The 15,118-nt window shown below is 38.8% G+C and overlaps 1 protein-coding gene across 2 annotated transcripts in view; it reads left to right on the top strand.

The window, feature by feature from the left end:
* The window catches only part of PIGU (phosphatidylinositol glycan anchor biosynthesis class U), a 101,264-nt gene that overhangs the window by 15,981 nt on the left and 70,165 nt on the right, over nt 1–15,118 (top strand). For both annotated transcript variants that reach the window (XM_043982763.1, XM_043982764.1), the window contains 2 exons: nt 9,022–9,086; nt 9,863–9,922. In XM_043982763.1, coding sequence (XP_043838698.1) covers nt 9,022–9,086; nt 9,863–9,922 — 125 coding nt within the window. The remainder of the gene's footprint in view (nt 1–9,021; nt 9,087–9,862; nt 9,923–15,118) is intronic.

Genomic DNA, 15,118 nt, shown 5'->3' with positions numbered 1-15,118 from the left:
TCTCAAGGCATGTCTAAAACAGAACTCATTATCTTTTCCCCAAAACCCATAACTATTTCTAATTTTACCTCTTTCTGTCAGGGGGTCCCATCATCCTCCTAGTCACCTGGGTTTGCCAACTTGTGAATCATCCTCTCCAATTTATTCCCTCTCACCTCATATAGCCAGTCATTTACCAAGTCTTGTTAATTTTCCCTCCACATCATTTTCATCTGCCCACTTTCTACTTGCATAGTGACCACCCTAATTCACAGCCTCATCACCTCTTGTCTGAACTATTGCAATAACCTCCTAATTGGTCTTTCTGTCTTGAAATTCTCCTTTCTCTAATATATCTTCCACATAATTGCCATAGTGATATTGTAAATTAAGGCACAAGTATATTGTTGTCATCTGCTCAGTAAACTCCACTATTTCTCTGTTGCCTCTAGGAGCAAGTACAGACTCTTCTGTTTGGTAAAACCTTTCACAATTTGGCTCAGCCTAACTTTCTAGACTTATTGTACATTATTCCCTTTCAGGCTTTCCAGCCTAACTAGCTTTCTTTGTGTTTCTTGCACATGACATTCCATCTCTTATCTCAGTGTCTTTCCACAGGTTTACCCCTGTGCTTGGAATGCACTTTCTCTTCTCCTCCATATCTTAGAATCTCCTAGCTTCTTTCAAAGCTCAGCTCTTGTACTACCTACTTTATTTTTTTATTTTTTTGCGGGGCAGTGGGGGTTAAGTGACTTGCCCAGGGTCACACAGCTAGTAAGTGTCAAGTGTCTGAGGCCGGATTTGAACTCAGGTACTCCTGAATCCAGGGCCCGTGCTTTATCCACTGCACCACCTAGCCGCCCCCTTCTTGCACTACCTCCTACATGGGACCTTTTCTGATCCTACCTATTAAATACTTTCCCCATGAAATTACCTTATATTTATTTTGTATATAGTTATTTGTGTATGTAGGATGTGTGTGCTGAGCATGTAGGCTCTATGTATGTCAGCATGGGTTGTCTATATACATCTTGCGAGGAAGCGTTGGTAGATATCTTGAGAATTTTGCCTACCCTGCTCCAGAGGAAACTTTGATTTCTGCCTGAAGGAGAGCAGGAGAAGGGACCACGAGACTGACCATTTGTTCTCCTCTGAGATAGAGGGGTACTAGACTAGAGTTATCTCTATCTGCACTCTAAATATTGCTAGTCTAGAGTAATGATTTTTTTTTTTTAGGTTCAAGGTGCTTTTCTGGTTGCTATTCCTTCAAGAGGTAGGGGTACCTTAAGCTTACATCTGGAGTCTTTACTGCTTTCTATCAAATGCTAATTATATAAAAACCCATCAGAAATAGTGAATAGTGAGTAAGAATTTATCCAAGCAGATAGCAAACAGATATCAGAGAATTTATATAGATTAGAATATATCAGATGTACACAGAGTGCTTGAGCTTACTGGGAGTGAGATGTTTCAGGTCAGCTGAGAGAGACCCCTTAATCTCATCTAAGGGAAAACTCTTTGAAGTTTCTAGGGAGGCAACTTAGAAATCAGGGATATATTGAAGAGCCAGGTTTCTTCTACATGTCTGCCTTCCAAAATCTGTGTTCTCTCTCTGTCTCCCTTTTCCTCTTCCCCTTCTTTCTCTCTCATCTGAAATGTCGTGTGCGTTCTATCAAAACAGGAAGCAAGAATATCCTTTCCAAAGTTTTCGTACCATTTCTATCCATTAGGTAGGCTTTCAGGGAACCATGATTTTTCCACCGACGAGGAGAGACTTATGTACATGCTTTAGTTTTGAAGCCATAGTTATATGTGTATATTGTTTATCCTCATGGAATGTGCATTTCTCAAGGGTAGGGACTATTTCATTTTTATTTTTGGATTCTCAGCATCTAGTATAGTTTCTGGCATAGTAGGTGCTTAATAAATACTTACTATTGATTCCCTCCTCAAGAGTCTGTTTTGCTTCTGACTACTGCCTCCTTTAATCTATTTTCCCAGTTATCCCGCTTCCTTTCTCTTAATTCCTTTCTTTCTTACTTCCCTATTGGATAAGATAAATTTCTGTGCCCATCTGTGTGTGTGTGTGTGTGTGTGTGTGTGTGTGTGTGTGTAGTCTTACTCTCTTTAACCATTTTAGATGCCCATGAGGTTCAAGGTTTGCCTGTTTCCCCCTCCCAAATTATCCTCCATTGTATACATTCTTACTTGTGTGCCCCATTTATTTATTTTTTCATTGATTGATTGATTGATTGCAGCGCAGTGGGGGTTAAGTGACTTGCCCAGGGTCACAGAGCTAGTAAGTATCAAGTGTCTGAGGCCGGATTTGAACTCAGGTCCTCCTGAATCCAGGGCCGGTGCTTTATCCACTGCTCCATCTAGCTGCCCCTCGTGTGCCCCATTTATGAGATAATTTTCCACATTCTTCCTCTCCCACCACCCAGTTCATCCCTGTTTCTCACTCTTCCATTCGTCTTTTGTTTTGTTTTGTTTTTGTTGGGTTTTTTTTGCAGGGCAATGAGGCTTAAGTGACTTGCTCAGGGTCACGTAGCTAGTAAGTGTCAAGTGTCTGAGGCCGGATTTGAACTCAGGTCCTCCTGAATCCAGGGCTGGTGCTTTATCCACTGTGCCACCCAGCTGCCCTATTCCATTTGTCTTTTAAGATCATCCCAACATAATAGAATCACACCTATACCCTCTGTGTGAGAGACTCCCTCTAACCACCCTAATGCTGATAAAGTTCTGAGGGGTTACGTGTATTGTCTTTCCATACAGGAATATAAACAGTTTTAATAACCTTGTTAAATCCTTTGTGATTTTTGCTCACATTTATTTTTATGTTTTTCTTAAGTCTTGTGTTTGAATGTCAGATTTTCTTTTCAGCTCTGGTCTTTTCATCAGGAATGCTTGAAAGTCCTCTTTTTTATTAAATGACCATTTTCTCCCTGTAAAATTACCAGTTTTTCTGGCTAGGTTATTCTTGGTTATTCTTTCACAAAAGTGAAAATCCTATGCTTCAATCTGCATTCAGACTCCATAATTATTTTTCTGGATGTAGAGAGCATTTTCCATCATGAGCCTTTTGGAATTGTATCTCCCATTTATTCTACTGCAGAATGGCTAAAGGTTAGAAATCCCCACTCTGCTCTTGGTCTCAGAGCCACAAAGCTATGTTTCTGGAATTTATTCCTTGCTCCTTACACACTAGAGCCCCTATTTTCTCGTGACCCTGCCCGCTTTTCTCTGCCTTGGAACTGTGACCCTGAACTGAGTAATGGGTGACAGAGCTGCTAAATAGTATTCATTACTGCTCACAATGCTAGTGCAGGAATCCCTTGCGATCTTTTTCTTCCCAGATATTCGAATGGTCCCCTGACTGTCCCTGAGCACTGGGCTATTCTTTGCTACTGCTGCTGTAGCCACTGCCTTCTGCCCTGCTACTACTGCTTCTGTGCTGTGCACCTGGCCACTCCCCACTCCAGTGTCCAAAGATCTCTGTTGTTTATCTTTCTGAGCTACCCTGGTCTGGAAAAATGACTCGAAATTTTTTCTTGACTTTCCCAACCAGAATCTGGTTTGACACACTTTTAGGTCATTGTGGAGGAGGTTGTGAAAGAGCGAAGACAGCATCTTTACCTCTCACTCTGCCATCCTGGCTCTGCATGCCCCTCCCCTCCCTTGAATGTCTATCTTAAAAATAATTCAGTATTCATATACAGTCTGAATAGAGTTTAATGAGTGGAATTGTCAAGTCCCTCATTCGATATTCTTAAAGTATCTTAGGATAATAGTTATTTTTGGTTGCTGGTTTGTCTCAGGCCAGTTCCTTGGTAGTTTTGGTTTGATTTTAGAAGAAAATGAGATACTTGTAGCTCATTCAACAGTTAAAAAAAGATTTACTTCACCATAACAGGAGAAGAATATTCAATTAATAAGGATAGGCAATGAGAGACCCTTGAGTTAATTCAGCTGAGAGAAACCCCCATTTCAGTCCACTAGTCCAGCATCTCAGGACCTTTCCAGGTCCTCTTGACTGCTTTGTTTTCTGGTAATAAGAAAATGACATCAGCAGACTTTGTTCCCTGAGCCAACTAAGTCTTGAGGAATGAACGTCTCAGTAGTTTTTGAGGAAAAATGAGCTTAACTTGTATGAGGAAGGGGTTAAGATAGTGTCCTTACCTCACCATACCTCCCCTAATCTATACTTATGAAATTTATTTTTGAGTGCAAGTGTTGAACTTTACATTTATCCTTATTAAAATTAATTTTGTTTTATTTGGCTCAACTAGTTTGTTGAGGTTTTGTCTATGTTCATGTCTATATCCATTTCTATATTCAGTGCTTAGCACAGTGCCTAGCACATAGTGGGTGTTTAATAAATGTTTGTTGAATACATTAATTTAATATCTTTATCTGTTCGTACATCTATAGCATTTAAAAAAATCTTAAAATGGTGGGTGGACCACACTAGACAAAGATGCAGAAGCAATTGAACAGAGTCCAGGGTTCAAGAAATCCAAGAATACAAACTGCTAACTCATTATTTGACAAGAACTACTGGGAAAATGGGAAAGCAGTTTTTTTGTTTTTTTTTTTTTTAATGTATGAGGTATTTTATTTTTTCCATTACATGTAAAGATAGTTCTCAACTTTTGTTTATACATGCTTTACAATTTCAGATTTTTCTCCCTCCCACCCCTCCCTCCCCCCTCCCCTAGACAGCAGGTAATCTGATATAGGTTATATCTATATATCTCTATACATATACATATACATATACATACATACATACATATATATATATATATATATATACACATAGTAACATTAATCCTATTTCTGCATTAATCCTGTTACAAGAGAAAGAATCAGAGCAGTGATGCAAAACCTCAAAATAGAAAGAAAAAAAAAAACCAACAGCACCCAAAACAAAAGAAATAATATGGTTCAATCAGCATCTATACTCCACAGTTCTTTCTTTCTTTTTTTTTTCTTGGATTTGGAGATCCTCTTCTATCATGAGTTCCCTGGAACTCTTCTGTACCATTGCATTGGTGAGAAGAATATAGTCCATCACAGTAGGTCAACACTCAATGTTGATGATACTGTGTACAATGTTCTTCTGGTTCTGCTCATCTCACTCATCATCAGCTCACGTAAGACCCTCCGGGTTTCTCTGAACTCTTCCTGCTCATCATTTCTTACAGCACAATAGTATTCCATTGTATTCATATACCACAACTTGTCCAGCCATTCCCCAATTGATGGGCACCCCCTCAACTTCCAATTCCTTGCTACCACGTAAAGAGCAGCTATAAATATTTTTGTACATGTGGGTCCCGGGAAAGCAGTTTGTTAAAAAAATAGGTTTAGGCTAGCCACAGTCAGCTATACTCCAAATATGAAAGGTCACACCAGAAAAAAATTAGAATATCATGGAAGGAGCATCTTCCAGAGTTTAATAAGAGAATTCACAGTCAAATGGGAGGTAGAGATGCTGACAAAAAATGAAATAGATAATTTTGATTATATAAAATTAAAAGGCTCTTAAGTGAATTAAATCAGTGCAACAATATTGTCACTGGGGAAAAAATCTTTTCATCAAATATCCCTGATAAAAATTTGATATTTAAGATGTAAGGAAATTAAAGAAATATATAAAAACTAAGAGCAATTTGCCAATAAATTAGTAGTTAGAGAATATAAACTTTTAAAAAGTTTTTTGATGCCCTTTGCTTTTTCATCTTGGTCTTTTCCTGATAAACCCCTTCCCACCATGGATCTTTCCTTATGAGACAGAAAAACAATTAAATAAAACCAGTTGGAAAAATGACCATATATAACAGTGAATGTAACATTTTCACACCCATAGCTCCTGACCTCTTTGTGGAAAGTAGGGAGGTGCACTTTTTCTCCTTTCTGTGGCCAATACTGGTCATTTGATTATGTAATAGTTGACTTTGCTTTAGTGTTGTTTATTTACATTACAATAGTCTCTGTATATTTGTTTGTTTGCTCTGAATCAGTTTATACAAGTCTTTCCATGTTTGACTCTTACAGAGCAATTAATATTCTATTAAATTTATGTACCCCAAATTTGAATTGATGATTTTCTCCTATGTTATATTTTTATTTTGTTAAACATATTCCAATTACATTAAAATTTTTTCTTTTTCCCAATCACATGTTAAAAACAATTTTAACATTTTTTTAAATAAAATTTTATTTTTCCCCAATTATAGATAGAGACAATTTTTAACATTCTTTAAAAAATATTTTGCATTTCAAATTTTCTCCCTTTCCCCTTCTCCTCTGCCCCAAGATGGTAAGCAATTTGATATAGGTTATATATGTTCAATCACAATATTTTTTTTATTTATTTCTTTATTTTGCGGAGCAATGAGGGTTAAGTGACTTGCCCAGGGTCGCACAGTTAGTGTCAAGTTTCTGAGGCTGGATTTGAACTCAGGTCCTCCTGAATCCAGGGCTGATGCTTTATTCACTGCGCCACCTAGCTGTCCTCAAAAATCCATTTAGACTGTGCTTTCAATTGCTTTTTTGTTTTGTTTTGTTTATGCTCATCATTTCTTATACCACAATAGTATTCCATCACAATTATATGCCACAACTTGTTCAGGCATTCCCCAGTTGATGGGCTTCCCCCAGTTTCCAATTCTTTGCTACCACAAAAAGAGGTGCTACAAATATTTTCCTTTTATTTGATCTAAACAGATGATTTTCTTTCTTTTTTCTTTCTTTTCTTTCCTTCTTTCCTTCCTTCCTTCCTTTCTCTCTCTCTCTCTCTCTCTCTCTCTCTTTCTTTCTTTCCAGGGCAGTGAGGGTTAAGTGACTTGCCCAGGGTCACACAGCTAGTAAGTGTCACGTTTCTGAGGCTGGATTTGAACTCAGGTCCTCCTGAATCCAGGGCTGATGCTTTATCCACTGTGCCACCTTTGCTATTTTTTTTTAACCTTAGAAACTGTATCCTTTTTAATCCTTTCTTCTTATTTTTTTTTTTGAGAGGCAATTGGGGTTAAGTGACTTGCCCAGGGTCACACAGCTAGTGTTAAGTGTCTGAGGCCAGATTTGAACTCAGGTACTCCTGACTCCAGGGCTGGTGCTCTATCCACTGCGCCACCTAGCTGCCCCAATCCTTTCTTATTAGTAGAGTATTTTGCATTTTATAATCCACTGGAGTCTTACTGCATTCTAAAGCTGAGCTTGTACTGGCCTGAGTTAGGTGTCAAATAAGACAGACAAAAAAGTTGTTTGAGAAGTAGGAGGAAAACCACAAGTATAGTATAGTAGAATGGCTCTCAGACTTTTTTTTTTTTTTGGCTCACAGGGTATTTTTACTCTTTTTTCTGAGGAATTATGGCACCTTATGGTATAGGAGTTAGAACTGTATATGCAACATATGCTTCTTTGCACGTGGAAGTTTCATATAATTTCTAGAGACTTGAGTGTTCAGTTATAAATGTAAGTTCCATACAATTTCTGGCACACTTAATGAGAGTTCATGGCACTGTATAGAATGCCTTTAAAGAACCACTGCTGTAGTGGCAGTGGTTATTGCCTTTCTTTCAACATGGACAGGTCCTTTCTATTCTTAGGGAGGAAAACATCTCTTTGGGAGGCTCCAAATTTCACTTTGTCAGGGGGTAACTGAGAGATGAGAAATTGTTTCTCGGTGGGCTGAATGTGCTTCTTTTGTATAGCACTCACCATCTGGGAAACAAAACACGGAAATGACATCTGGTGCTCGCTCCATTGTACTAACACTGTACTTCTATACAATAGTTGTTCTTAGGCAACTATTGACACTCTGCTAATGCCCAGGGTCCTGATTGGAATTGTTGGTTTTATGAAAGCAACGTACTCATCATGGCTGGAAGTGTTGGGCTGGGTTGGTGAAATATGTCTTCATTTTTCCAGATGATTTTTACTTTGGACTGCATGGTTTCTGAGATTGCTTTCTGCTCTAGATCTATGATCCTTTGATTAATGGATCCAGTATAAATAAGCACCAGAAGCTCTTTAGTGTAGTGTGAAAAGAGCCCTGGATAGAGATGGATTCAGGAGTACCGAGTTGGAAGACTAGTTCTGCCACATACTAGCTACCTGACTTTTACACAGTGGACCTTGAATACATATTGAATTGAGTTGACCTTGGGCAAGTCACTTTACATTCATATTCTTTTTCCTCATCTGTAAAATGGAGATAGTAATTATAGCTTGATTTGTATAGTTCTTTTAAGGTTTTTGCAAAACATTTTATGTAGATTGTTTTGATTGTTCTGTACAATAATCCTGTGAAGCAGGTGCACAATAATCCTATGAGGTATTGTTTCTATTTTACAAATAAAGACAATGAAGATAAAAGTGAAGTGACTTGTCTAAAGGGTCACAGAGCTAGTAAGTGTCAGAAGTAGAAGTCAGCCAAAATCTTTCAGATTCCCCACTCCATGCTTCATTTGCTACTGCATCTTACTTTAAGGTTTACAAAAGATTTTACATACATTTTCTCATTTCAGCCTCATGGCAATTCTGTGAGGTAGGTACTTTTTCCAGATGGGGAAACTGGGACTCAGCAGTTAACTGATTTGGTCATGATCATATAAGTAGAGTTAGGATTTGAACCCAAGTGATTCTAAGCTCATTGCTTATCTACCATGTCACATTTTACTGTAGCTAGTTCACAGGGATTTGAGAATCAAATCAGTTAATGAATGTGAAACATTTTACAAACCAAAGTGCTATATACACATATTGTTATTAGTCCAGAATCATGGGGAAGACAGTGATTCTTGAAGTTTGTTCCTAACACATTCATTTCCCTATCCCCCCACTCTTGGGCTCTTCCTTTGGCCATTTCACAATATGGGAGGTGATTGTATAAAAGAGTCAACCATTAATTTCAGGTGAGTGCCTCAAAAATCAAAATTTAAACTGCTTCAGAGTTTCTTAGGACTCAAGTCCTTTGATTTTGTTGGTATGTCCAAATAACTCAGATATGGGTTTTTGTTTGTTTTGTCTTTACAGTGGTTGAAGGACTCTCTCTATTGGATTTGGGAGTGTCTCCCTATTCTGGAGCAGTTTTCCATGAAGTAAGTATTAATGTTCCCTTTCTTTTCCATGTGTTAAAAATATTTTATTGCTACTCATATGAGGTAAGAAATTTAAAACACTGGGTATTTAATAGGTAACTTAAAATACCCTTTGAAAATAAGAAATAATCATGATTGAAACCCTCATCATATGACAGTGATATCACAATTGTGCTGGAAATGATTGCTGTATAAAACCAAAGAAACAGGCCTTGGCCATGGGAAATATGCCAAGAGAGGTATTTGAGAAAATAGAAAAACTTGTGCAAAGTTCTTTTCTTGACATTGTTCTTACATTATTTTCCCAGATCTCTATTTCTAGACCCACAGTATAGGTATTCAGTTTGGTAAATTGAGAAAGAAATGTTTTTGTATTCTTAGGTCTCACTAGTGAGTATGGTGTAGGAGAAAGAGAATTGGACTTAGGACACCTGCGTATAATGCGTAGTTCTACCACTGGACAAAGTTACTTAATTTTCTTATCTTCTTTGTAAAAGGAGGATGATCTTTCACTAGCTACATCAGGTTTGTGAGGAGATAATGGATATAAAACACTTTGTAACTCTAAAGCACAATACAGTGTAAGCTATTAAGAGCTTACTGTTAATATTTAGGTGGTTCTGTGGTTTCATATGTATGGGTACTTTTCCTTTGATGTATATTGCAATTCTAATAATTTCCCTTTTTTGGGTTGTTCTGGACATTATTTTCTTCTAGACGTTTCTTTCCATAGTGAGAGATTTGGCTTAAACTGTTTTGTTTCTTTTTTCTTATAGACACCGCTAATAATATATCTTTTCCATTTCCTGATTGACTATGCGGAGTTGGTATTTATGGTAAGCTGCTTTTTCTTGCTTTCTTTCAATTTAATTTAGTTTATTTTTTTGTTACATTTATCAGTTCTTCAACTCTAGGTGGATAGTATTGTGATGTTTAAAATCTAATGTGTGGTCACCTTAAATTAGAAGCTTTTAGCACCAGTCTTTGGGCATTAAGCATTTATTAAAGCATAGTGAAGAGAGAACACGTGGAGTTCAGAAAGTTTAGAAACCTATCTACCCTAGAGAAGATATCAAGAGTTCAGTCTGACCTCCTTCTTCTGCCACCAACAGGAGGTTTGGGAACATAAAAGAGCCAGAGCCATGGAACCAGCTGCATTTCTTACTTCCTGCTTCACTCCCCCAGAAGAGGTCATCTTTTAAGCTGATTAGTTGGATTGGCTCACTGGACTTGAGGGTGGTCTCATTGTTGAGTTCAAAGTCCTTAGCTTCTGAGAACAATACTCTATTGAGGGCTGGCCAGGTGTGGTCTTCTCCATATATTTGAGATATGAAGCCTTTATCCAAGAAACTGTCTATGAAATTTTCCCGCAACTTTCTGTTTTCCTTCTGATCTTGGCTACATCGGTTTTATTTGTTTAACAACTTTCTAATTTAATATAATGAAAATTATCCATTTTATATTTCATAGTGCTCTCTATCTCTTGTTTATAAGTAATCCACTTTTAAAGAAAAATCATTGTTATAATATTTATAGAATCTGTCAGAACTTGTCTTGATTGTAATAGTTTATGTATAGCCTCAGATTCTGAAACATGTTAATTCTTAGAACTGTTATAGTGTCATGAAAGCAAGGAGTATTTTCCAAATCTCTGGTTAAATAGATGGGAAGGAGTATAGTAGGGTGGAAAGAGTACTTGTATACAGAGTCATGAGACCTGTATTTAATTCCCTCCTCTGATGGTTATTAATTGGTGTGTCCTTGAGAAAGATACTTAACTGGCCCTAAATAAAAGGGCCTCTGTAAAATGGGTTAATACCTACCACAGGGTTGTTGTACATGGATTAAGTGAGGTAATGTACACAGAGGTGCTTTATAAGCAGTAAAATGTTATGTAGACACTGAAATACTTTGGAGAAAATGAATTCTCTCTCCCTTTCTTCTTCCCTTCTTACTCTTCAGAGTGGAACATAAAGATAAATTAAGACACAGTCTATACCGTCATGAAACTTTTAGTCTTTTAATGAAGGGGATAAGACATGTACACAGATAAATATAATGCGAATTAGAACATGACAAGTTCATGAAAGTTATAGAAGGTGTTATGAAATTAGATGAGGGAGCATTTATAGATGGGTGAATGAAGGAAAGTTCTTTACAGAGAAGGTGTCATTTTTTTCATGTTTGTCTTGGTGTTTTAAAAGATTATTTCTTGCTAGAATGTTTTCTAAAATTATTGATACTTATATTAATGGCTATTGCACCCATTTTGGCAGTAAACATTTATTATTAATTGATATTATATATTATTAAATTATTGATTGCATGGCAGTTAGCACAGGCAGAAAAGCCCCAGAGGACCCATGCTGTCCTTCAGAGAGCCACCATGAGGTCTCAAGGTCTAAGAGGAAGAGTATGCACCAAGAGACAGCATACTGAGCCAAAAACACGAGCCAAGATGGCAACCCTTTCGTGGTCAAGGCTTTTTATCCTCTTTTGATAGAGATGGGTCATTATACATTGGTGGGGGAGGGACAAAAACTGCATTTCTGGATCCCCAAGAAATTAATTTTTTTGGTGGGGGTGAGGCATTTGGGGTCAAGAGACTTGCCCAGGGTCACACAGCTAGTAACTGTCAAGGGTCTGAGGCCAGATTTGAACTCAGGTCCTGCTGAATCCAGGGCCAGTGCTCTATCCACTGCACCACCTAGCTACCCCCAGAAATTAATTATTAATAATTATTTTCTTGGAGATTTCTGGGGTGGAGCCAAGCTGGTGGAGGAAAGGAAGTGAGCTCTCGAACTCATGACATGATCACTCCAAAAAACATCCAAATAATGCCATAGGAAAATGCCCGGAGCAGCAAAACTCACAGAAGAATGTGCTGAAATCATCTCACCAAGAACAGCTTGGAAGGTCAGAAGGAGGAAGCTGCTGTGCTGATACAGGAGTCGGGCCCAACCCCACAGTCACCCTGACACAGATCCAGTCTTAGGAAGGCTTCACCAGAGCCTGTAAATCAGCTGAAGCACCAATGTCGTCTGGACCTAAGCTCACGGTCCGGTGAGAGGGTTGAGCCCAGGGCAGGGGGGAGACTACAGGGGTCTATGCTGGTGCTGAGGCAGAACTTGGATTTTTCACCCCTGCTGAGAACCAGGAGGTAGGCTTGAGTAGCAGTGGCCCAGGTGGGGGGAGGGGCACACGCTCGTTGGAGCTAACAACCATAACACACAAAGCTGGTTGATTAGCAAGTTGGTCTGGGGTCATCTAGGACCAGGAAACAGGCCAGGTGAGTGAAGAACCTGAGAACCTGATCCTCCTTAAATCATACCACCTGGGACTTCTTACACTTGGGAAACTGCAGCCTGGAAACAGTGCCTCATTTTAAGGAGCTAAAAGTCAAGTAAAAGAAAGGCAAGATGAGCAGACAGAGAAAGGTGAGGACCATAGAAAGTTTCTTCAGTAACAAGGAAGACCAAGGTGTACCCTCAGAGGAAGATGTTAATGTCAGGGCCCCTATACCTAAAGCTTCCAAGAAAAATATGAATTGGTCTCAGGCCATAGAGGCACTCAAAAAGGATGTTGAAGATAAAGTTAGAGAGGTAGAGGAAAAAATGGAAAGAGAAATGAGGGTGATGCAGGAAAGACATGAGAAAAAAGTCAACAGCTTGAAAAGTCAAATTGGCTAAATGAAAAAGGAGGTACAAAAGCTCTCTGATGAAAATAATTGCCTAAGAATGAGGAGCGAACAAATGAAAGCCAGTGACTTTATGAGAAACCAAGACACAATAAAACAAATCCAAATTAATAAAAAAATAGAGGGTAATGTGAACTATCTTCTGGGAAAAACTGCTGACCTGGAAAATAGGTCCAGGAGAGATAATTTGAAAATTATTGGTCTACCCGAAAACCATGATCAAGGAAAGAACTTAGACACCATCTTCCAAGATATTCTCAGGGAAAATTGCCCTGAAATTCTAGAAGAAGAAGCTAAAATAGAAATGGAAAGAATCTACCGATCACCTCTAGAAAGAGATTCCAAAAGGAAAACTCCTTAGGAATATTATAGCCAAATTCCAGAGCTCTCAGGTCAAGGAGAAAATATTGCAAGCTGCCAAAAAGAAAGAATTCAAGTACTGTGGACCCCCAGTCAGGATAGCACAAGATCTAGCAGCTTCTACATTAAAGGACCAGAGGGAATGGAATATGATATTCCAGAGGGCAAAGGAAATGGGGTTACAACCAAGAATCATCTACCCGGCAAAACTCAGCATAATCTTTCAGCAGAAAAAATGGGACTTTTTTTTTTTAAATGGGACTTTAATGAAAAAGAAGACTTTCAGATATTTGTGATGAAAAGACCTGAACTGAATGGCAAATTTGACTTTCAATTATAAGACCCTAGAGAACCATAAAAAATTGGAGCTGGGGGACATACCTGGGGTCGTACAGTGGGTGACTGTCTTGTGTTTGAGGCCAGGTTTTGGCTGGGATCCCCCTGGGTCCAGGGGTGATGATTTGTCTACTGTGTCACTTAGCTAGATGATAACATCTTTAGGGTTAAATTGAGGGGTGAAGGGGATTCATTGGGGGAGAGGGAAGGGCAGAAGTGAAATCCTACATGAAAGTAACAGGAAAAGGCTTATGGAGTGGGAGAAGAGATGGGAGAGGAGCAGGGCAGTAAATGAATTTTACACTCAATCAGAAAAGGCTCAAATATCTTAAACTCATCAGAGCTGCCTCAAGGAGGGACTAATAGACACACCCAACTGGGTGGAGTAATCTATTTAATCTGGGCAGTAAATGAGCCTAACACTCATCAAAATTGGCTCAAAAACCTCAACCTCATTAGAATTGGCTCAAGGAGGGAATAATGTACACACTCAATTGGGTGGAGTAATCTCTCTAACCCTGCAGAAAAATAGGAGGGGAGGGGGATAAAGAGAGAGGGGCAGTGGCAGCTAGGTGGCACAGTGGATAGAGCACCGGCCCTGGATTCAGGAGGACCTGTGTTCAAATCTGGCCTCAGACACTTAACACTTACTAGCTGTGTGGCTCTGGGCAAGTCACTTAACCCCAGTTGCTGCCTCACCAAGAAAAAAAGAGAGAGAGAGAGAGAGAGAGAGAGGGGCAAAAGAAGGAAGGGCAGAGTGGGGGAGGGGACAGACATAAGCAAATCCCTTTTGAAGAGTGATAGGATGAAAGAAGATGGATAATAGAATAAATATCATGGGGAAGGGAATAGGATGGACGGGAAACAGTTAACAGTAATCATGAAAAAGAGAAAAGGGGGGGAAATTGTACAAAAAATATTTATAGCAACTCTTGGTGGAGGCTAAGAATTGAGAATCAAGGGAATCTCCATCAATTGAGGAATGATGGAAGAAGCTGTGCTATATAATTGTAGCGGAATGGTTGTGTGCTACAGGAAATGACAAACAGGATGATCCCCAAAAAACCTGGAAAGACTAATGAACATCGATGTATAGTGAAGTGAGCAGAGCTGGGAGAACATTGTGCATAGTGACAGAAGAATTGTTCAATGAGCAATTTCGAATGATTTAACTATTCTCAGCAATGCAGTGATCCAAGACAATCCCAAGGAACTAATGAGGAAGCTTACTATGCACCCCCATAGAAAGAACTGATAAAAAGAACACTTGTGGATTGTACATATATAACTTGGTTGCGATCTTGTGGAGGGGGGAGGAGAGGGAGGGAGGGAGGGAGGGAGAAAAATTTGGAACTCTAAATCTTTTTTTTTTCTTTTTTTTTTTTTAGTGAGGCGGTTGGGGTTAAGTGACTTGCCCAGGGTCACACGGCTAGTAAGTGTTAAGTGTCTGAGGCCAGATTTGAACTCAGGTACTCTTGACTCCAGGGCCGGTGCTTTATCCACTGCGCCACCTAGCCGCCCCATGGAACTCTAAATCTTATGAAAATGAATGTTGAAAACTACCCTTACATGTAACTGGAAAGAATAAAATAAATGTTTGTTGCTTAAAAAAATAATAATAAATTATTTTCTCACATCA

Source organism: Dromiciops gliroides, chromosome 2, assembly GCF_019393635.1.
Source record: "Dromiciops gliroides isolate mDroGli1 chromosome 2, mDroGli1.pri, whole genome shotgun sequence".
Lineage (NCBI taxonomy): Eukaryota > Metazoa > Chordata > Mammalia > Microbiotheria > Microbiotheriidae > Dromiciops > Dromiciops gliroides.
This window is presented reverse-complemented; position numbering and strand designations above follow the sequence as displayed.